Below are 24,805 nucleotides of genomic sequence, written 5' to 3' on the forward strand. Positions count from 1 at the left end.
TGCATCATAATCTCCATAGAGCTCAGGAGCCTTGGCTTTTCTCACCCATGCCGTACAGAGATATCTGGCCAAGTATTAAGAATGGAAATTCCTTTTGGAAGTGCAGTTGATTGGTCTGAGTGGACCTTCAGACTATTGGGACTTCTGCTCCTTGTACTCATGTTAGCATCATATAATATGGGCACAGAGAGCCTCTTTCCTTGTGCCTGTTGTGAGGCATCCCTTGCCCTGCCCACACATCAGAAGGCACTGGGTATCACTGCAGTTGTCTTCCTGTTTCTTCAGTAATTTACACAAACTGTTAAACTGGTAGAGGAACTTTTCCCAGGTTGTCCTGATGTGACCAGACTTCTTCCTTTCACCGCTGACCTCTCTAAACATTTGCTGGGGGTGAGAACCCAGAACTTTCTGGGAACAGCAGGACAACGTGGCAGCACAATGAAGGACTTTGTGACAACCTGTGAGTGCACAAAGCTGCTTTCCTACAGGTTGCTAAAATTCATAGTTCAGTATCTGATGCTTATGGATCCATTTCTTTGGTTGCCCCCTTGCTGACCTGCAGACAATGCAGAGATGCAAAGTTCAACAGCCATCAGCTTTGTAGCTGTTTTCTGGAACAGCCACTTATGCTTTAAATTATTTATCTTTAACCTTTCTCTTAACTAAACCATTCTATTCAGTCACATCCCTTATTTTACACTTTCATTAAGTGAAAGCCAGTATGCTGATTTCTGTAAGAGGTGTTGGAAGTGGTCTCTGTAAATGGAATTAAGGAGCATAAAGTTCTTGGGTCTGTTACCTTGGGATGTCTACAATGAGCCAGAGAAGCTCAGTGCAGGGTGTGTAAAAACATAACAGGATTCTCTGTCACTGACCAAAGCCTAAAGTCAAAGTAAGAACAGTGTAGATCAGTTACCATAAATCATTTCTGGTCCTGTCAGTAGTACAACACATGGGTGGTTACAGTATAGAGCAGAATGAGCCAGTCTTAATTCCATGGCAGGCAGGCAGGCATACAGTACTGTGGACATTAAAGCTGAAACACGTCCATCTTTCCAGGCAGCAAACTCAGAAGCTATGCTAACTGCAAATAAACAGAAGCAGACAAAACCTATTAGATTTCTAACAGATTAGTATTCTGGTAGAGGAACTCTTTCCAACCCCATCCTATTGCAGGCCCCCTTAATATGCTGCCATTGTTTTTTTTTCCATCAGGTTTTGCATTTAAACATGTGGCTGTTGAATTTTCAGAGCTCATCTGTCTATTGCCAGTCTCTCTGTGCTTGCTGGAAATGTAGCTCTTATCTTTTAAATTAGTAGATTCACAGATGACCGTTCTTTTCTTTCTCTCCTAGGATTAGCTGCAGCATTTCCTGTCAAGCACAGATTAAAAGGGCACCTCTTCTCTTTGCATGTGGTACAACAACAATTTCCTCTTACAGTCTTAAAATGCTTCATAGTCCTGTTAGTTGTTGTGGTTTGTGTGATAGACTGGTTATGTTTCACTATGGAGCACCAGATATGTCAGTTCCTGTTATTCTGAGATAAACAATGTCTGCATGCAGGACAAAACTAAAAAACGACCCAGACAGCTGTCAGTTTCTCGTGGTTGTGGTGCAGTTCTGATCTGACTGGCAATCCAAGAAGCAGCAGTGGGGAATCCAAATCTTTGTATGGAGACTTGATGCTATGCATGAACACTTCTTCTTTTTTCGGATAAAAATGTTTTATCTGCTCAGTGTGAGCACAGGTTTATGTTTCTCCTCTTAATAAAATCAAATACTTTGATAGATAGGAACAGAAAAGGCTCTAGGAAGTCAGGGATGACCATTAATACTGTGATGTGCACTGTGTTGTTGTTGTTAGAGTCCTTTAATATCTTTATAAATTTTCTTTGCTGCTTTTGGTGTAGAAGTTCAGTTGTCAAATGGAGCGAGTCTTGAAACTGCAAGTTCTGTAAGATTTGCTTGGATTTTCTGCCTCCTCTTTTGTGCTCTCTGCACTTTCAGCTGCACAAAAAGAATGAAATACAAGTTTTGCTGCCCGATCCAGGAATTTCTGTTAATATTTTTAAGATGTCTGGTTATTCTTAGGCTCGGAAGCACATTGTTTTTTGTTGTTGTTGTTTTTAATAGTTGTGAAACCAAGATTAATTAGGGATTCATGGAGAAATAGATATAATTCTATGCTTACCTAGCAGAAGCTGTTAGTTCTTAGGAAAGCTGCCCTGTGACTTTATCTGTGCCCTGATAAATGAAGGATCAACATACGGTCCCACACTTCGAGGTCAACAATTTAATGACAACACCGGTTACAGTCTTAAACTGTGTGTATGTATTTTGTTCCTAATGACACAGAGATCTTAAACCTTCATAATTCTATTGAAAATAGAATTATGGAAGTTTCAAAACTATTCTAACATAGGAGGAAGTAGCTACTGGCAACAAAATACTCAACAAGAAGAAAATGTAAGACAACTTTGGGTAAAAATGCTGCACATTAGCAGCTTCAGCATTTCATTTACTAAATAATATAGCTTTGTGAATTGTGTATTAAGAAAGAGAGAGTAAATTTAGAAGAACAAGACTGAATTTCTTTAAAGCCAGCATTTCTAGTAACAGAATTTTTTTGCAACAGTTTTCTTTGAACTATTCTCATTTCAATATTAAAATGTCTCCAGACTTTCTATAACATGAATAAAACACTGAAAATGCTCTGCAGACTGTAGTTATATAAGGACTGTCTGAATCAAGGAAATTCATGTATTAAACATATTGAATGTGGCAGAAAAATGCAACAAAGCACTAATGCTCAGAGAATACTGAGTTGTCCTAATCAAATAATGTTGGGGCACTGCTCTTTTTTTTTATTTTTAAGAGAAGAGTTTTTCAGAATCTTTAATTTTTCTCTTCCTGTCCATTTTGGAAACTGCAGTCCATCCAGTCTCTCTCACTTTTCTCATAGTTGCAAGCTTCAGTGCAGAGCTCGGAGCTTTCAGGTTTGATGCAGTTGGTTTCTGAGAAGAAGAACAAAGCCATCCAATAGTTTCTAAAACAAAGATGATCTGCTCTTCATTTTGATCTATATGAAAGGGAACGTACCTGTTTTGGTGTCATTGCATATAATTGTGAAGCTTGTGGATAATCTTTGTATAATTTTTTAAATACTTCTTCATCTGAAACAAGGCTCTTAAATTAAAAACAGAAAGGTTACTTCCTTATACCACATTCAAAAATCTCTTTTCTTTCCCCTTAGGAATGAGTATGAAAAAGAAAGTTAAGATATCACTATGAAACCTCAACAATTCCATAAAAACAATGTAAAGATTCATTATAACATTGGTATTTTTTGTCATAAAGTTACTAATTATTCATAAAATTCCAGAAAGAGACAATTAAATAAGATAATTTATGAGGATATTTTTATGTAGAGAAGCCCAAATGCCTTATTTTACATCCTCAGATACAGCAGTATGCATGAAGAACTGTTAACCATGCTATTTGTTCTGAGTTTTACCAGAAGGTCGCTGTGTTCAGAGCTATCTGACTGAGCATCCAGCTGTAGAAGCACTTTTTGCTTTTTCCTCTGTTCTGAAATCAGACCTGAGCTTTCACTTTGCATTTTATGTACTGGGGGAGTCTTTACAGTATATGTCTGGGAAAAAGATAGTATTTAAAATTACATTTTCAGTGGTAATGATGGAATCCAACACTAAACTCATAACCCAGTTTACAGATACGTATCAAGGAATGATTGCCTTTCCATTCAAAACTTGAAACAAAGTCGTGCACAGGGAAAAAAACAGAGAGAAAAAAAAAGCAGCAGCTGCAGAAGAACTGAGCTTCATGGCACACTGTATCTAATCTTTTTAAGCTTATCTGCAGAAATTCAGTTGTCAGTTTGAACTGTAGTCACTATAGACAGACTATAACCAACGTTCATGAAAATGCAAACAAACAAGTCTGAAGGAGAAAGCTTTCAGAAAGATATTGATAGTGAGTGGCAGCAAGAGCCAGACTGATTTTACTTCAGTGGCTCTTTCACTGGATGTTAAGCAGAAGGAAAAAATAGAGTCAGAGAAATAAGAATGATTCATCGGTGTGAGTTACAAACCTTCAAGGATCGTCTGACCAAAGGACTCTGTAGAAATGCTCGAGGAGATGTTTTTGTACTTTCCATCACGCTGGTTTTTATGGGAATATCACTCTGAGAGAATAGTTTTTTTACATTAATAGATGCAGAGTCCGGATCTGAATGAGGTTTAGGAGTCTCAGAAAAATGAGTTTGTATTTTCTAGAATTAAGAAACGGTTGAAAAACATTTCAGTGCCTTTTGTCCAGAGTGTGTTATTTATCTTATTTAACTTTATATTATCTAACTTCAATTAGATTGCTTATATGCATATTACCAAACTTTAAAATTGTATAATGATGAATCATTACAACTACCTTGTCCTTCTTTTCAGTTTCAGGAGCCCTATTTTTGGAGAGGTCTTTTGCAAGATTCTCCTAAAAAGAGAGGCAGTAAATATTTTATTTGTATTTAGCTATTAGATTTGTTTAGCCATTAAAAATCTTGTTGGTGTTTTACAGAAGTTCACACAAATATGTGATCCAGGTTTAGTTCAACTGCATTTGAAAAATATGACTTTTCTGTTCCTGGTATTATTTCTTATACAACTTTTCCCATTTCTGATGGACAGTTCTTGGGGGTTTTACTCCCTCCACGCTCCCCTCACTCGTACTCAGGAATCATGAAAAACTTTCACCACCAGAAGGCATGGTGACTTCAGAGAGCATTAAGCTCTGATTTCAAGACTGCAAGACCTAGAATCAAGAACTCATTTCAGCTGTCATTGCTGCAGCACGTGTGACTGGGCCAAGCACATCACCCATGGTGCTATATAAAAAAAAAAAAAAAAAAAATCCCCAAAATGCAATACCTTGTTTTCAATTTCTGCCTTAAGCTGTTCCTTAAGGGATGACAGCTCACTTTTCAAACATGATAGTTCAGTTTCCTGAAACCAATTAGATAATGGAAAGGGTTAGGTGTGCTTAACCTGGAAAAAAGAAAACAGTCTGAAAGAGACATTAATTCACAGTGATATTCAGTATAAACAAAGGAAATTCAATTTGCTCAAATAGAGTAGTTTATCCATAAAGTTGGTATGGTGAAAGGTGTCTATCTCACTTTGGGAGTTGATTCTAGTGCTAGAATAACAGATGAACACAGATAGAGTCAACTTTTCCTCATCTAAGAATAAATTAAAAAGATCTAAAAAAAATGTGTTACTTGAGTCACAGTTTCTATAAAAGTAAAGAAATGTTGTATGAAAGGAAATGTCAGAAAAAAGACTACAGTTTAAGTAGCTGTTATAGAACCACACTTTTATGGAAGTCTTGAGGGAATGCTTGCTCTCAGAATATTTCTCAAAGCTAAGTGTTCCAGAAAGGAAAAGGAGGAAAAAAAGTTATGCAACTGTAGACTTGAAATGTTGTTTAAGCTTGTTTTAAAAAGTGATCAAGTATTGTGAAACAGTTACTGTTCAGAACCATCCAAGGAAAGAATTTTGAATATTTGTGAGAAGGGGAAAAAACTGAAAAACTATTTAATACTAAAATTTCATAAGCAGACAGTGAGGTTAAAACATGAAGCACTTTTGAGTGAAGTAGACAGAAAAGCACACAGGTACTGTAATTAAGATGCATTGTGTTGGCCCAAAACAACCCCTCTTTTCTCAGTGTGGCCCAGGCAAGCCAGAAGGTTGGATGTTTTAGAAAAGCAGCCCTTCCATTTCATTCTCCAGCACTGATGAGCACTCCTTACCAAAGCTCTTTTCAATGATGCCTGCTCTTGCTCTTTTATCTTATATAGTTTTAACTCTGTATCTTTTTCTTCAACCATTTTATCATATTCATGCTGTATTGAACCAAGCAAACAACAACAAAAAAAGGACATTAGTCATTGGACTAAGTGTTCTAGATCAATCTAATCTTAAAATGTTATTTAATTTTTTAAATCAATCTGTTCTGGAGCTGCAGGAAGCACTGTGAACAAACAGTGATGCCTCTGCAGAAATAGTACAACAGAAACTTCACAAGCAGTGCTGTGTGTTATTCTGTGGGGCAACACAGAGTGCTTTATCTCTGCACAGTGCTGTGTGCTCCAGTACATAAAGCTGGACGCGTTATTTTTGTTACTGTGATCTGCTGAATGTACAGCAAAACAGAGTAATACAAATGTCCATTGAAATATGCTATGTTATAATGCTGAAGATCGCTAAAGAGTCTCCTGATGGAAAGAAAAAATTGAAAAACACTGAAAATATTGACAAATATTACATTAGGACTACAAAGCACAAACTGTGCTTACAGGACTTTTTAAAGAAACCATTACCACCATCACATCTCATTATTACTGGGAGTTCAAATGTGCCAATAGCATTGTGTTAAGATTCTCTGCAGCTTACACCAATGCAGTTTCTGTGGCAGTAGACATGTTTTCAAAATCTGAAGGTGAATTTCTTTTTAGAAGATGAAAAATCAAGAGTGTTAAACCTCATGCTTCCACACTTGGGTCTCTGACGAAGTTTTACTTTCTAACTTGTAAATTCTGGATTTGAAAGGTTTTTATTTATCATAATGTCCCATAGTAGGAAGCTTACCTTGTGCTTTTCCATAAGTGCCATCATTTCAGTTATCTTGTGTTGACATCGGATATCAGCTTCTCTCTGTGCTATTGTTGCTTCATCAGCAAGTAACCTCATTTTTTCTACCTGTTAGTAACAAGGATCTTTTAATTAATGCAATCTGTATACAGTCCCATTTAGTGAAATCTTCATCTGCTTGGAAGATCCTTTTCTAATCCTGCATCTTCTAGACATTTGTTGAAATGAAAAAATATAGATAAAAATACATCCATTCTTCCATGGCAGACAAGTGTGATTTTGAGCCACGGTGCAATTTCAAACACTTCTGTAACATTTCTTTCATATTCCAATTAATATTTTGATTCCAAACAAAAAAAGCGTGGCCAGGAAAACACTCAAATGAGAAACATTATTAACCTATTTGCTTATTCTGTACTTATTCCAAGAATAGGGCATCTGTGAATAACAGCTTGACAAAAATATGTTTTTAACTGGGTTCTTATTTTTAAAGACATGTAGAGAGTCCAGATTAAAGGATTTAGTGTTCTAAAGCTTTGTTCACTGGCATACACAAGAAGTTCAATTTATGTTTACAAGACTATTATGTAAGTGCAAGGAATCTCATGGATATAGCTTCATAAAATATATCAAGCACTGATCTTACTTCAAACGCTAATTAAAAGATGCAGAAAAAATTAACAACTCTCACCTCTTCAAGTAAGTTATTTTCAGTTACTCCTTTTGCTTCAATTTCTTTTTCATAAATGTCAACTCTTGCCTTATGTTGCTTGTTCATATTTTCCATCTCTAACTGTAGCTTGTTCACCTTTAGAGAGTACAGAAGTATTTTTATTTGTTCAAGAATTAATATGCCAATGGTTTGGTCTTTTTCCATTTTATTTAAGTAGAGCCACTCTGTACTTTTCAGGTATGTGGCTGTATTACTTCCTATTTAATGTTCAGTTTTCATCTTAAGGAGTTGAACTTTGGCCTGAAGAGAGTTAGAAAATACTTGTAGAAACACAACAGGGAAGACTGCAGTTCTTCCATCCCAGTCATCAGAGCAGTCCTAAAACTAGATCCAGCAAAGCACAAAGAATCATTACAGTATAGAGGAACCCCAGCAGCAATCTGACACTGTCCTGCCTTTTAACAGGAGACCCTTTAATATTGCTGGTGTGGAAGGCTGGGTAAGAAAATGAAGCATAATCAGCTGTACAGGCATAGAATCCTAGAGCAGCTGGGGTCAGAGGGGACCTTGAAGCTCGTCCCGTTCCAACCCCAGCTGTGGGCTGGTTGTCACCCCTAGGTCAGGTTGCCCAGTCGGTGGCATTACTGAGTAACGTTCAGTATTCTATCAATAAAATGAAAAGGAAAGGAGCTTATTAGGATCATCATTCCTTGATAAGTGATGTTTCCTGCAAATACCTGACAGCCCTATATCCGATGACTTCCAAAAATCGTGGGCTTATTTAGCCCTCTGGAATCCATATCATCAATCCATAAAACATAGAAGAATGTGCTTAACGTGTTTTATCAACATTAGAGACTTCAGAACTTCAGTTTTTGTGTTTTAACAGCACCATATATATGACACGAATTAAACCTACCTTCCCTTCATAACTACTTGTTTTCTTGCTTTCTGCAGTCATTTTCTTTTTCAGTACCTTATTCTGTTAAAGTGAAATAATAACAATAAAAGTGAATAGGGCTATGAAATGTTTTAGCCTCATACAGTAAGTCTGAATCCCCAAATTCCAGCTTTCAGCAAGCAAATAACTCTCTTCTTTTTCTCCACTTCAGATTGTGGAACAAATCTCCAAATGAAAGTGTTAAACTACTTTAACAATCAGATTTTAAGGAATGAGGGTGTAGAACAAGGAACAAAAACTAAGACACACAGTGTTTCCAGCTTTTGTTCAATGTAGCTTATATATAAATAAATGTACTCCTGTGTTATGCTATTAAGAAACAACAGATGTTGTGATCTGTTGATTCTCAGCAAGTGGTTTGAGAATTTTACTCTGGGAAAATGCTGCTGACAGAAAAATGTGCAGCTGTCATAAAAAGAAATACAAAATTGTATAGTTTTACAGTACAGTTGCTGACAATTTGTCCAAATGCATGATTCTTTTCTAATGAGATGTATATACAAGTATGGTGTCATAGATCAATGATGCCACATGCTAAATGAAAATAAGAAAAGTTTATTAAATTTCTTATTACTGTGATTGCATTTTACAAAAGTCAGAATGATTTTACAAATCAAGTGATTCCAAAGGTGATCCTTCAGTTCTCTCAGAGGTAAGATAAGAAAGGAGATGTTATGAATTACGTAAGTATGCCTGAAGAAATCACACCAGAGGAGGACAGCTGAAGAGCAACCTCAGAATGCCATGTTTTCTGTGTTCAATACTTCTGAAAATGTACTTACCTCCTGCTGTAACTCTTCAATGCACTTTGTTTTGTTTTCCACCTGTTTCTTCATGGTGTTCAACTGAAGGGATATTTCAAACGTTAATTCATTGTTAAAAATGACTCCATGTCTTAGACACTACTGTGAAAGTTCTAAAAGATGCATTTGAAAAGATGTGATTCCAGTGAGACTGAAACAAACGCCAACATGTTATAATGGTTGGAGCTTTTACCATGAATTGCCACAAGAATTTTTCCAGCCACGTATTTAACATCAGCCAATCAGGTCCTCATGAGAAAAATTAATTTACTTACCTTATTTTCTAGCATCTTCATCTGTCTTTCCTTTTTCAGAATTTCATTTTCAATACTCTTAGTCTGGAATTATAATTGTAAATCTAGTCAGAACATTGTGACAACTTTTATACTTTCTTAAAGAAGAAAAATATGTAATTGCAGAATCGTTAATAAATAATGTTACAATTTCAAAGCAGTTTCCTCAAAAACAATTCAGCTGATTCTGTTTTGTATTTATTTGTAAACAAACAAACAAACAAAAAACTAAGAAACCATCCCGTGTCCTGAATACATTATTTGAATTTTATGATAAAATTTTGAAATCCACTGTGATGTTAAAAAAAAGCAGGTGTGCTTTGACAATGGAGTAGGAAAGCAAAAACACTTAAACACATGAAGCTCGTATTACTTACTGAGTGTATGAAAATAATAAATAAAATTAGGCTCTACATTTGCCTAAACTATGGCAAATCTGGACATTCCAGTGAAGGTGCTTGTCTTTTAAAGTGTCAGGGTACATACATGTGTTGATTCAATTGGTAGCAGCACTGAAAGAATAAAACCTCTTTAAGAGAGAACATCCCTAGGTGGGGTTTGCAGAAAAGGAAAAAACAACCATCTAGATTACATCCTACAGGTGATGCTATATTTCAGATGAGAAACCATATTACATTTTCTTCACTTTCATCCAGTTTGCTTTTAACTTCTTCACCTTTCTTTGCCATCTTCTCTCTCAAAGACTCCAGTTCATTTCTAAATGCCAAATTAACAAATATTAGTAAATGTATATTTAAGGATATTACTTTTTCAATGCAGCTTATTTACTATTTATCCATGATTTATTTCCATATAAGAGACATCTATATATAATAGAAAGCAGCATATGAACACAACATTCAGGTGAGCCATGGAGGAAACAAACTACTTCCTTTAATTATACTGTACACTGAGATTTACTTGCCTCAGCTGACCATTTGCTTCTTCCAGGTGTTCTACTAACTGCTTTATGTTTTCTTCTTTTTCCCTTTGATCCTAAATAAATACCCATGTGAACAAAATAAGTAAAATGTGAGGTGACATCTTAATCAGTACAGTGAGCTGCCAATTCACAAGGGTAACTGCACTTATGTTGTGTTTTAAAGAAAAAACCAATTCAGATACTCTACAGAAGTATATCATTGTAGTTTGCTAAATGATTTTTTTTAATATAACCCTGTGCTTTGAAAATAGATGGAAGATTACAGCTCACCTCATGACTTTCCTGCAGTTTCTTGAGTTCTGTAGCCATATTACTTTTCTCTTGTGACATTTGTTCTTTCTCTAATAACAGCGTATTGATATTCACTGTTAGTTGCTCATTCTTTAGTCTAATTTAGGATAAACGGTCAAGAGAAATAAGAATGTATACTTTGAAATTTCTTTTAACATTAGATTTATCTGTTATAAAATGTTACTTCACACTGAAAAAGTCCACGCCTGAATCTGCAAATGCAATCTTTGCAACAAATGTAAAATAGAGCCATAGTAACATGAAAAGGCAACAGGAGGACAAATGGAGATAAGTCAATAGCATAAATAGAATGGTTGACAAGAATGTAGTTTAACATCCATCTCAAAGCAGTTAACGGTGATGTCAGAAACGCTCAAGTCATGTTCAAACAACTAAGACACAGAGATATGGTACAATTAGATGCACACAAATACGTAAAATGTACGTTATAAATTACATAAAGGATGTAATGCTATCTGCAGAAGTTAAAAGCTTTCATAAGAAAAGAATCACATAATTTGGTTGTGTATTAAAGTGACTTCTATGGGACACTGAAGTTGATTAAATAAAAATGATCATACGCCTCTCGTTCGAGATCTGCATTCAGTGATGTGAGTTGTTTCAAATAATTTTGTTCCTTTTCAACTGAACAAGTCAGCTGTACTGTCAGATCATGCAATTCTTTCTGTAGAAGAAAAACAGTATTTTGAATGTACATAGGTAAACCACAGTGCAAGGAAGCTGTCAGAATTGAGCTGACAACACAAAGCTTTAGGATGAAACAAAGCCATAAACAACACAGACTTTATCTTTACATCGATCTGATGTAATGTGGAAGTATTGTGGGACATGAAACTCTGACATGAATGAAAACGTGTCCTCTATTTTATAGCCTAAGTAGTCTGCAAAAGTGCTGACAAAATTACCTTTCCATGGGCATTTAAATGAAGTCAGTATTTCCTCTGACATCGTAGGCTTTTGAATTCTCCATATATTAAAAAAATTTTACCATTATATTTTGGATGCATTCTGGGCTACAAAGTAAAACCCTTCCCTCAAAAATGTGATGTTATTACAGGAGGAGGCAATTATAACTTAGATACAAAGTATATAATTTTATAGTACATAAATGTTTTGAACACTAATTCTGAATAACTAGTGATACAGTGAAACCATATGTACTGGTATGCAGTTAATTTAAGCAAAGAGAGAGAAAGAATGTATGTCAGTGTGTATTTAGTTAAGTATAGCATATAATGAACTTCTGGAATTTCTTAGCACAGCAGGCTGTAGAGACTAATAGCAGGAGCACAGAGACAAACCAGATGAGACAAGTGAACATGTGTAAGTCTATAAATTGATAGCAAAGGGAACTGACAGGGATGTGTCCTCAAATATCCTTTGAATACAGTTACTGTAGGAATGTATGGAGGATGAACCATAGCTGATAACCAGGCTCCTCTGCTACCTATAGCTTTGGCTGTCACTGTCAGAAGCAGAATGCTACAGACCACTGGCCTAACTCTACCTGACATTTATTACGTTACATATACACGTATAAAACAATGTCGTATTTACTATCACCCTTTATTCAGACCTCTCTGACTTGAAGAATATTTTTCATCTCTTTTCCTCTCTCTTGCAAATTTTCAACAGTAGCCTCAAGATCTTTCTTCTTTGCTAGAACTTCTTCAGCTTTTCCCTGTTTAAGAACATTGATGAAACTCAGTTTAGAAAATCCAATGTATAGCAGTGCCTAAGGAACACGTGGTAAATCACATTTGGTAACATGCAAACCTAGTTTCCCATTTTCTTGCTTTAACTGAGATAGTTTCCTCTGGGACTGGTAAATACAGCTTGTAACTAACATAAACCTGTCTTAAAAGTATACTTCATATAACTCAGGTTTTCATAACAGAACATGAACCTCAGGAAACTTCCCTATAAGGAGATGAGAACACCATGGGAATACATGGTGTTATAGCCGTGAGACCTTCCAGCAGGCTCAGACTCCTGTATGTTTTCTCTGGAAAGGAACAGCTATCAACACAATAAGCAGTGCTTCCTAGATACAGAACGCTGAAGCATGGAGGAAACATCTTCATACTTAATGCCTCTCAGACAGTAGAATAATTGCAATAGACGTGTGAAGAAAGAAACCCATACAATCTATGAAATTGCTTATTGAATCCATCATTTTGTTACACAAAAGCTTTTCACAAATTCTTATCGCCTTTCCTGGGTGGTGTCAGAAGCTTGGTTATCCTTTCAATACTAAAGTAAGGTCAGCCTTTACAAGGCTTAATTTCTAAAGGATTACTATGAAGAAAGCCAGCCACTCAAGGAATTATATTTACTGTTGAAAACTAGTTGATCCTTCAGGCTTAAATATTATATGTTTGGTGTTCACAATGAATGAGCTAATGCTCATCACACACACACACAAAGTATTTTTCAGAAAGGTTGGTGGTGAGGAAGTAGTGAGTACTAAAGATAGGGAATCTTCATGTCTGTGGAGAATGGTACTTGAATAGGCATGAATGAAGGAAGAAATTGCCAGAAATCTTGACTAGAAGAAATAAACTACATAAAATAGTAGAAAGAAAACGGCAAAATAGTCTGAAAGACAGATAAGAAAGCAACCTTAAGGAACATTAGACAGTGCTTATATGTCATATAAGGTACTCATGAGACAAGAGAGACTGCACATCAAAGATAAATGCCATGAGACTAATAAAATGAACAACAGTTACCAGTGTTTCAGACAGCTCTTCAAGTTGCATTTCTTTCTCGCGTTTTAGTTTAGTCATCTCTTCTGCAGCACGTGCAATGCAAAGTTATTGAACAGATAGTGAGAATTACAGAATTTTGGTATACAGCAGACAATAGAAATAATTAATCCTACTGCAGTACTCAGTTATCAAAACTTCTTGAATTAAGTTCAGAAATCTAAAAGCTTAATAACCTAAACTATCACTTAATCTGAATGTAGAGTTACATATATATGTTCAGAAAGTTATTAGTGAGTGTACTTCTGAACAAAAGCTACATATTGATTTGAAGTAAAATTCAGAGCTTATTATGCTCTCTGTAGCCATGGTTTCAAATATTATAGTGTGGACTGTAATTATATATACAAAGGAATAGTCTTGGTGTATTGATGTATTTGTAATTTTCTAGAAAAAAATCTGGATATGCTGAAAAAAGAATCCACTTAGTAACTAAAATGTGTTTTCTGCATGCACATTCACTTATTTAGTTGTAAGTACTGTGCATCAAGCTAATTTTTTGCTCTGTTACTATCACAGGTCACATCTCACCTTGTTCTAGACAGGCCTTTGTCAGCAATTTTTGAACAAATGTATATTCCCTCAAAACATGTACTAAGCCATGTTTCTTGTCTATCGTTAGATACATGCTGCACACTGGGCAAACTGTACCAGTCTTGGTTTGGGGGCTAAGGAGTGCCTGTCTAGAAATTAGCTTCAGTGGAAATGCAAAGTCGTGGTCTGAAGCAGTGATTGAGTGTTTGTGGGAACGCAGGGCCGAGCCAGGGGAGCTCGGCTGCATGCAGCACACCTGAGTGGCTGGAGGGGGTGGAGCCAGAATCATTCCTTCCCACACCTCATTTAAGGTTAGCAGAGCAGGTGAGCGTATCTTGCTTGAGATCCCTGCCTGTGGCCTTCTGAAGGTAAGCAGCTTCTTTATTTTTGTGCCCATGGGTGTTGCAGGTGAGCAAACTCTCACTTGCTGCAGACTAGGGCCTTGCTGCTCTGCTGTCATTGCTGTGCTTTCCATCACATTACAACAGGGTATCAAAGTAATATTTGAAGTTAACCACTGTAGGTGTGGTGTAAGCAGTCTGCAGGAAAGCCTAAGGCAGGTGCTTTGTCTCTGCTATGCACTACAGAAGTTACTCTTGGAATCTATTGTTCAGCAGCCCATCTGCTACCTCTCTGAAACTGGTTTGGAGCACTACATGTCTTAACTGGAGTAATGTGAGAAACCAAGATGACTTCCAGGAGTGACCATGCATTAAAAAAAAATGTTATTACTACTTACATTCTTTCTTTCTACAAGTCTTACCAAGCTCAGCAGACTTATTTGTGAGCTCCAATGTAAGCAGTTTTGACTCATCTTCATATTTCTTCAATCTAAAAATTACAAACATTTTCTGTTCAGTATACAGCACTGCTTTGAAAGCTTAGAGACAATAAGACTGTCATACCACAAATGTTTTAAATAGATGCCTTTTTGACAGGCAGATACATCTGTACCTCTTTATGAAAATCAGGAGGACAAGGATTTATTTTCCCAGTATTATTCAGTGTAATTTTAAAAATCACATTACATTCTCTGCTCTTAGGGTGATGTGTCAGAATATGAATTTCACCTTCATCTCCCTTTATTCTTTAGGTCTGTCATAGCCTGCAACTACTTAGGAGATTCCTTAATGCCAGGTACACAAACTCACTGTTCATTGAAAAACTCAGTTGTGATAGCATTAAAATACACATCTACAGTTCTGTTCCCATTTTTAGAAAAGTTCATTTTAGTTGCTAAGGGTTTTGTTTTTTTTTTAACATATGTATAACTTTAAAAACTACTGTTTCATTATTAAAGAACTTCTACGTTACAAGTGAGATGGCTGCTGTGTTAGTCAAGAACTGCATCCATACAAAACCAAGCAGTGCAGGGAGATCTAGTGGAGGGTTGAGGGCCATTGAAACTAGATCATCTTTAAAGTCTCTTCCAACCCAAACTATTTTATAACCATCTTTAAGGGCTAATAATGCAAATAATTAGGCAAAAGGTGTATATATTTAAAATACACACACACACACACAAAAACAAAAAACAAAACAAACAAACAAAAAAAACCACTAGACCATCACTTAGGTTTTATTCCCAGCAGCTCAGTGACCTGCTATTTTAACTATAAGAACAAACTTTGGTTGTAGACAACTTAAATTACCTATTCTGTTCTTCTTGCAGCAAACTTTTCAAATTGTAAGTAGAAGCCTTGAACTCCTCTAACATGGATGCATGCAGAGCCTTTGCTTCTTTACATTCTTCCATCTGTGTTTCTTTCTCCTGAGTGACCTGAATTAATGCTTTCATTGTACTTTGCAGTTCAGTTTCTAAGCTCTCTTGAGTAGCCTACAAAACAATTTGATTATTTACAAACATATAATGTAACAACCAGCTACAATTGCTCTGTGTGTAGAGTATCAGTAACTATTTTTGTGGTATAGGTAATATTACATATAAAATATGTAAATATAATTACAAACAAGCTATACCTCTGTTTTTCGCAATGAATTTTTAGCTTCTTCCAGTTCTGCCTTTAAATATTCTTGATTGAGCTGAGATTCCTTTAACATTTCCCCTTCATGCCCTGTGCAGAAAATACACAAATTACATTTAGGAGAATAATGTTTTCTTCAAAATGCTTTGATTTGTGTTCTGCAGATAAACGCATTCCTACAACTTAATCAAGTTGCATGATGTATTCATATCACTTTTAAGGAAAAAATTATGAGATGGTTATTCAAATTAATTAGTGATCGTATCCAAAATGTAAAATTGGTAACATTTATAAAACTTAAGAAAATACAGTCACTCGTATCTGGAATAAAAATGATACTAAACTTGCCTTTCCACTACCCAGGGAAGCGGGTACCAAAAACTGTCTCAGTTCTAAAGAACAAAGGTGCTTGTATCATATAGTATAAACATTTTGTCATATCTTTAGAAATACTGAAAAGAAAGTTCTAAGGCTTAAGTTTTCCCAGCCACACCTGATTCTAAGCATGCACAACTTGAGTATTTTCCCCTTGCAGTCTACAAAAGCTTTCATTGCTTGAATCATCCTTGAGACAAAAGAACCTTTCAAAATTATTCATACTTCTGATCTCAGGCCTTTGCCTATTTGCAGATATGATCCCATTTAAAAGCTGTAACACGTGGGGGAGTTACTTGTCCAAGGTGTGAAAATGTGTCTTGTTGAACAGAGAACACTGACGGACTTCTGAACAAATACTAGATGATTGAATTTAAATAGATTAATGTGGTAAGCAGGAAAGCACTATCATTTCCACATGTTTACTATTCAAACCAATGGAAACAGAACAATCCCAAGAGCACAGGCAGGCCTGTATCATGCCCTGGTGTATCTGTCCATACTTCTGTTCTGGAAAAGGAGAGACAGAATATATGGCACCTCTATAGCAGCATAACCGTGTGCACGCAAGGGTATATGGAAAAGCAGGAGAAGAAAAGTCCTGCACAGTGAAGTTCTCTTGTCAATACAAGAAGAGGGTGTTGTCTAAGACTGAGGAGAAGAACTTTGTTATGAAATAAGGGCCTGTATTTTATATAAAAGGAGAATATGCTACAAGTCCAGTTCACGCATCAGCAGGATCTTAATTGTTTCTAAATGAAAAGAAGATCTGCAAGATCCCAAATTCTCCTGCTAACTTCCCCAGGATGAAATCATCATCATTTCTGTTTTCCATACTTTTATAACCAAATGTATTTTAATATAGCAGAAATAATTCTTACTTTTTGCTTCTTCTAAGTCCACAATCTTATTTTTTGATTCCTGCAGGTGAGTCTTGATGTCTCTTATTACATCATCTTTTTCATTACACCTTGCAGTAAGAACTGAAATCTAACAAAATTAAAATAATAACACAGGTCTAAAAAAAGAAGATAGATTTTCATCTTTTCATTCACATATGAGTAGTAAACACACTGCTGTAATTCAAGTTAAATAAACTGGTTGGGTCTTAAAGCTCTTTAGTTCAACATCAGAACATGAATTCCAACAGACTGAAGATACCAGGATGTCACTAAAGGTAGCAGAATCTGATGCACTTACAGCTCCAACTGTTATTTTTCCATTTTTATTCATTCAGTAATGAATGCCCCAAAACACTCTGTGCATCTTTGCTGTGTCACATCTATCCTCAGGAAAAAAAAAAAAACAAACAGCAGCGCTTGACCTTCCTGTACGCCCTGCTTTTCAGTCTCTTGCTTACAAATTAAAACTGTATCACAATTCAATTTTCAATTCCATCTTCCATTACAGATGTCTCATCACTACAAATGCCTACTCCAGTCTCAGGCTCCTAACCTCTCCTACTAATGCATGGCCTGCTATGGGCTGTAGTCATTCTTCTCACCTTTCTTGCCAGCAATCAACAATACCTGCTTTCTGGTCAATTTTATACTTCTGCATAAGCTGCTTCTTTTACAGGCAATCTTCTTTGGTGCTTTGCTGTTACTGCTAAATCCCGTTGCAGAAATGTCCCTCATTACAATGCAGTAGCCAAATTCAAATTTTATTCCAAATAACTAAAGGAACACACTATCAGAATGTAATTTGCAGTATTATTTCCACCCTTCCAAACTACAAATATTTTGCAAACAAACACTTTTAGAATAACAGTAATATCAGTGACTCATGAGAGCAGATAGACATCAAATATTAATGAAACTGCAAGATTTGTGGCAAAAATAAAACTGTACATATTAGATTTTAAAACTGAGCAAACCTGCTTTTCCTTCATACTGACTTCTAGCTTGCATTCTCTTTCAAAGTTGTCCATTTTTTCTTCTGCTTCTTTTACTATTGATCAAAAATATCAAAATATCAATATTTAATATACTAGCTAAAACATACTCCAAGAGAAATACAATTTCTATTTAAGATTGCTTTACAATTGTACAACTGCACAATTTGTTTCCTAAAGAGGAATTGTTGAAGTCATTTTAGAAATACCTTTCTAATCAGACAAAATACCTTTTGTGTCAGCTTTCCACAAAATTACTCCATTACTACATGTATTTGTTAATAGATTGTTATAGGAAAAATGGCAGAAATATGCTTGTAAAAATGAGGCAGGCCCTTAGTGGTAGATAAAGCAAATACTTGATTAAAATTTCTGTACCTGCACACTAATGCATTAACATTTAAATAAACCAACCACGTAAAATAAGTAGTGATTTCCAACTGTACTGCATAGACAAAACTAAAACTTTCAGTGACTATTACAAAAATAAGGTTTCAAATCTGACCTAGTAGAAAAAACAGTGAAGGGCCCAGACACAGCAGGCATGAACAGTAAGACAGGGCCCAGACTTTCAGTAAATTAGTAATTGTATTGATGGAACAATTCATCAGATGCAAAATTTATACAAGAAGTATAAAAGAGTCTAAAAGGAAACCTGCAGTGAATTTACCTTTCCTAAGAAATTTGAAAGGCTTATCCCAAACTAAGAGAAGCTGAGGTGGTAATGAAGTCTGACAAGAGAAAGCAGTAGGCTGTACCATGAGGAAGACTGTAACTCACTTTACAGGAATAAGACTCAGGTAAGAAATAAGAGACAAGAGGTTCCTTGTCAAAGTGACTGAATTTAGCTGGTTATTTCCAACGTCTGTTCCTTTGAAGTAAATAGTGATAGAAGGCATTTATCACTCTACCAGCGTGCAGTGTGGTTTAGGACATGGTTTCAAAACAGTATTAATGGTCACAGTTCACCATTCTAGCATCCAGCCTGAAGCTGCACGCAGTAAGATCTGTGAAGCTGCAGCAGAAACACAGTAAGCACAACTCTCACATTTGAAACACATTTCCAGTCTGGTGTTCTCTGCTTGCACACGAAGCTCTTCAAATGCCACTATCATTCTCTAAAAGTAAAATTTGATACATACATTTGTGTAAAACTAGGTACTTTCAGTAATAAGGAGCAATGTTTGTAGCTTGTTTAAAACAAACAAAAAAAGCACTACTATTACACACTTATTCATGTACATATAGAAAAAAATCTGAAGTCTGAGCATAAACATACTTTGAGTTAACAGATGCTATTTTTTATGAAATTGGATGTTTAAGAGGTTTTATGTAAATAATTTCAAGGATGAGATATCTTTCTTGGTCCATGTTTTTAGATTCCTAAAATAATGAAGAAGGTGTTGTGCCTTTCTTAGTAGCTACAATGACTGATAATTAATAACTGTTATTCCATGTGCCCACTGACTCTGTTTAACATATGAAATGTATCATTGACAGTGATGTCCCATGTTGTAAGTGACATATACACGCAATCCAGATTTTCAGTGCATGCATTTAACTTGGATTACATTTGAGCTTTTTAACACACCATGTCACTTACTTCAATGTTGTTATTAAGTTCCTCATATAGTTGTCTTGTTTCTTCTCTTTCATGTTCATCTATCAAAATAAGAATGTATGATAAAGTTTTTCTTTTGGAAAAGAATGCCAGCTGTTCAAGCCATTATGCTTAAGCAGCATAGTGAATTAAAGGAAAGGAATTTTAAAAGGCTCTTTTCCTATTTAAAAAATAAAACAACACAAGCACATTATAAAATAGTGTGCCAAAAGTTATAGCTTTGTACAAGATGAAGTTTAGCACTTTCCATCAGCAGATATCCGTGAGCACAGAACTGCCATTACAGAATGTCACAATACTTCACCTTACAACGACTTCCGTTTTTGAATTGGTATTATTTTCCCTTAGGAAAACACATATAGAAGACAACAGTGAGAATCACAGCTATCGTAGGAGCACAGCAAATGCATACCCAGCTATTTGTATTTGTCAGACTGAGTTATATACTTTTTAAGGATCCAGGACAAGACAACCAAATTTTGAAGATTATCACCATGATATTGAATTTCATATAAATTAAGATCACAAGTTAACCACATTTTTAATAACCTTGAGAATTTAATTAAGTTAGGCAGCTTTCTTGGATTGCCCAATTTGGTGTGAGGAGTATCTAACTGCTCCAAACAGAAGCATACCAACTCCCAAAGTTTTTTAAGATGGCAATGATAAATAAAATCAATTCATATCTCTTTTTAAGCAGTAGAAGTGCCACCTAATATGTGTTAATATATTCAAGGTATATGGAAGGGACTGCCAAACGTGACAAGGCTTCAGGAAACCAGCACTCCTTTCCACTGGCTACCAGCAGTTAATCAGTATTGCTTGCAGTGCCTAAACTTGTAATATTTTGGCAAACATTCATACTGACTTCAGAACACCCCTGAATTCAGCATTACAAAATAGACGTGTATTCGAATTCTTGCCTTATTTCTGAACTTTACCCTGATGCACTGAACCTCATATAGTTTTATTCACAACTTAACAAGAGCTTTTTCATTCGTGAGTTTAGAGAAAGTTAGAAGCAAATTTACTTTTATGAATCAAGATTTAAACAGCATTTACATTTGGTGGACTTCTCTGTGAAGTGACTACAGGTTTCTTTGAGCAGGTTACACAGGTGTCTTGAGGCACTGTTTCTAAAAGAAGACAAATAATACTATAACATGCAGTCACAGGAATGTATGGTACTTTGTACACTTGTGTGTAACAATGTGAATGCTTTAATTAACTTTATAATTTAAGATGAATTTAACTTTCCATACTAAAGCAGTTCTCAGTAAGAAAATCTATTCTTTGCAAAAATATATTTGGCCATTACTTACTCTTTTAAAAGATCTTTATTTTCACATATCTCATCTTCCAGCTTCAAACTTAGCTTTTCATTTTCAAACTAATTTCACAGGAGACAAATATAAAATAGATTGTTACTGGAAAACATACTTAGAATATACTCTCAGTTCTCAAACCTGATATGAAAAAATTATTTATCTGCACCCAAAGACAGAAATCTGCTTTATCTGACATTACGTACCAAGACATCTTTTCTTACATCTTTTATATAATTTAAGCAATAATTCCCCAGGAACTGAAGCACTTAAAAGCATCCTATCCAGCCATGCATTTGCACACTGTGTGCATGCCTTCTCAGCAGAACCATCTTCTCAAGGCAAAAGTTAAATGACTTAGGTTAGCAAATCTAATGCAAACAAACAACAAGAAGAAATAAAAGGGCTGATAAATTGTTCAAAATATGTATTTTGGTCACAGAGCCTTGCACTGCTACCAACTAGATAAAAAACTGCTTCCTGTGTGTGCTGAGCATAGAAATATGCCTTGGCATAGTTGACACAGACCAGAAGCATGAAAGCTTATTCAGCCTTGAATGGGCTTCTGCAGCCCTACAGCATGTTGCATGTTTGAATAATCCAATAATAGAATGTGCATTGTTAAAGAAAAGGAACTATTTTGAGAAACAAAAAATGAACTTTTTCCTTTCAAAACAGTAGAACCATAAGTTATTGATTCCAAACCATCTTTAAATCATCACAAACTGTTAAAAATTATTTCTTCAACCTCTATAGCAATCTTTAACCGTATGAACAATATTTTCACACTAAGTCAGGAAGAGCTTTCTCTTTCATTTACATATTGAACACATGTTGTACAATACTGGCCTGCAATTCTTGAATGGCTTTACGCTGTGCTTCAATAATCTTTCTATTTTCTTGAAATTTTCTTTCCTTCTGCTTTAGTTCTGATTCTACAGCCAGTTTCCATCGCTTGATCTTCTCAGCCTCTTTGTACAGTTTTGAATACAATTCATTCATTGTTTCCAGATTCTATTAAAACAAGTTCCACTATTTACATCTCAAATGTTATTTAAATAATAATGTTTCACATGCACGTTTATCTCTTAGAAATATCATAACAAGAGGTTTGTTGTTGTTGTTGTTGTTGTTGTTTTCTTTCCACAGTTGGTGACACAAAATCATAAGTGCAGGAAATGATATTCATGTATCCACTGTGTCAGTATCAACAGACATCACAGAACATGTAAGGGACACAAGCACAAGTGAAAAATATCTTTCTGCCTTCAGGTACAGTGATATTGCTGAACTGATAGCTCTAAAGATATCATAAACTGCACATCACCAAAAGTCCATAAAATTTTGCTAGAATTATCAGTAGAGCCAGGATTCCTTCTGTTAGGCTCCTCATAGCACATTCCTGCTCTTGTAAGATCAGATCCTGCTAGCTTAAGAATCACAGATCTTGACACACAATGTACTCCTGCAGCTATCTCATATACAAAGTAACCAAAAGCACAGCACGCCTTGTGCTCTTAGAACATCTTCAAAGCACTGTACAGGCCATGCTTGATCAGAGGCTTAGGCAGGTAAAGAGTAGTTGCAAGTTCTGTAGGTGGGTATACTATCATCTAATGCTGTCCTGCTCTTGGCAGCATTGTAGTATTTTTACAATTCTGAACATCTAGTTCTAATATCTGCTAGGGCTAAAGAAGTTCAGCCCTCAGGGATATGAAAACTACTAAAAGGACTGCAAGAAATAAGTTCTATTTTCTTGCTGCCACCAGCATTTCCTTCCTAGGCAGCACAGAAAGCTACCACAAAAAAATTAGCTTTACTGTTATACTAAAGCAGAACATTAGTAAAAAGAACATAGAATCAAATGCTTGAGGCAACCACTCCACTAAAGATGTTGCTTTACAGATAAAGCCAGACAAGGTAACTGGAATAATCTACTTGATTTTCCAAAGGATAATCTTCACTTCAACCCTTGTGCCTTCCATTCAGATTCACAATTCACCAGATTCACAAAAATATTTGACTCCTTTAGTCTTACTATAATTGAAACTCTAAGACTTCCCAGGCACTATTGCTTTTGACTTGGAAATCCTCTTAATATCCGAAGATTTATCTGAAGGTATGTTCAATGAATTTGAAAAACTTTTCTAAGCGACATAGCTTTAAACAGGAGTCACAGAAAATAATGATTCCCCTCTCACTACATCCTCTAGCACCAGAGTATATACTTAATAATGCTTTAAATTAGGAGGCCCTAAGAAATTAAATATGTAAGGTTTATACTTAAAAGCAAAGTTTACACTTGGCTGACCTCTTCATCCACCTCAGGGCAAAGTTTTGTTTGCTGTGAAATTGAATCTGAAATGGGAAAAGATTTTCATCAATGTATTTTCAGAAAAACAAACTACAGCAAAAAGAGCAGTGTGGGTCTAACAGTATTACAACGCTGACATTATAAAACTAAGCAAAAATATGCAGTATGTATATATATATATGTATATATATATATTTTTTTTTATTAAAATAAGTGCTTACATTAGCCTTACCTGCATCAGTGATTTCACCATGGCTTGCTGCAGTTGTCATTACAAAAGGTAAATTAAAATCATCACCTGGACATTTGTTAAAACCCTGCAAAATTTAAATATTACTTTCTTACAGGTAGCTTTGCAAAGAAGGATTATAAAACTCTGAAAAATACAGCTAACATAAAAAAAAAAAAAAAGGCATTTCCCATTAATAGAGCAGCTGTCGACTATTCTGAAAGCCCAAAGGATGAGTGCTGGCTTTGGAGCTCTCCTACTTGCTTTACTTCACAGCAGCTTTTCCAACAGCTGATCTTCTGTGTGCTTTACAGACTGTGGCTAGACAAGTGGATGTTTCTAATAGCTATTGTTCATAATTGTAAAGGATAAAATGCACCATATATTTTTTTTAATATATATTTTTGCTTTATTCCCAGCAGTACTTCCAAAACAGATCAGATTAAGGTTGTTTGCAGCATGAAAAACTGACTTTACAAGGCGGTTTGAAAGTCGCAGCAATTCATCTTTTAAACAGTACAGCTCATCTCCTGTCAGGACACCATACATGAACCTAGATATGTTTACTAGGAAGTGTCAGCACAGAATTCACATAACTGCATTGCAGCATCACTTTCACTGCACAGCTGAGCTGGTGGGGCCGTTAAATCAGAGGGTAACACTGTCTATCTGTGTGTACCTCTCACAGCAATAAATGAGTGGCACCAAACACATACATTAATTTGTCATCAGTGCTGTACAGTTAAAATACACAGCTGATGGCCGAGATGCTTCCTTCTGGTTTTGTTGGGGGGAAATAGAATATTTGAAAAAAAAAAAAAAAAAAAAAAAAAAGGAAAAGCCTTTGAAATTAAACTCGAAATTGTTCACAGGCATCCCTCCAGCTTTCGTCAATTTCAGCGCATTCAGCATGCTTGTGTTCTCCCGGCTTTGCGTGGGTATGGCTCCTGCCGGGCAGCTCGGCGGCTCCGCCTCGGTTACCTGGCACGGCTCTGCGGCCCGAGCGCTGGTCTGGGGTTTGACTGCAGACACCTGACCGCCGCTCAAACGCGGCGGCACGAAGAGTTTAAACGGTTTTCCTTTTTCCATGGCTTCGAAGGAGCGAGTA

At 35.8% G+C, this 24,805-nt stretch overlaps 1 protein-coding gene across 1 annotated transcript; it reads right to left on the reverse strand.

The window, feature by feature from the left end:
* Nucleotides 1–2,681: 2,681 nt before the first annotated feature.
* SYCP1 (synaptonemal complex protein 1) lies at nt 2,682–24,786 on the reverse strand. The gene is made up of 31 exons (XM_042884331.1): nt 24,679–24,786; nt 23,701–23,785; nt 23,466–23,512; nt 22,004–22,168; nt 21,152–21,219; nt 20,892–20,965; nt 19,812–19,870; nt 19,257–19,326; nt 18,191–18,264; nt 17,196–17,304; nt 15,935–16,029; nt 15,607–15,791; nt 14,718–14,785; nt 13,385–13,446; nt 12,229–12,333; nt 11,213–11,316; nt 10,611–10,728; nt 10,323–10,393; nt 10,033–10,114; nt 9,380–9,442; nt 9,084–9,146; nt 8,260–8,322; nt 7,359–7,475; nt 6,665–6,775; nt 5,827–5,919; nt 4,943–5,017; nt 4,449–4,508; nt 4,114–4,293; nt 3,517–3,654; nt 3,102–3,188; nt 2,682–3,016 (listed from the first exon to the last, which is right to left on the reverse strand). Exons 1-31 carry the CDS (start codon nt 24,784–24,786, stop codon nt 2,873–2,875), a joined length of 2,943 nt encoding a protein of 980 aa, XP_042740265.1. The 3' UTR covers nt 2,682–2,872.
* Between the last annotated feature and the right edge of the window lie 19 nt (nt 24,787–24,805).

This window comes from Lagopus leucura, unplaced genomic scaffold (genome assembly GCF_019238085.1).
Source record: "Lagopus leucura isolate 7727_CA_CO unplaced genomic scaffold, USGS_WTPT01 Super-Scaffold_100043, whole genome shotgun sequence".
Lineage (NCBI taxonomy): Eukaryota > Metazoa > Chordata > Aves > Galliformes > Phasianidae > Lagopus > Lagopus leucura.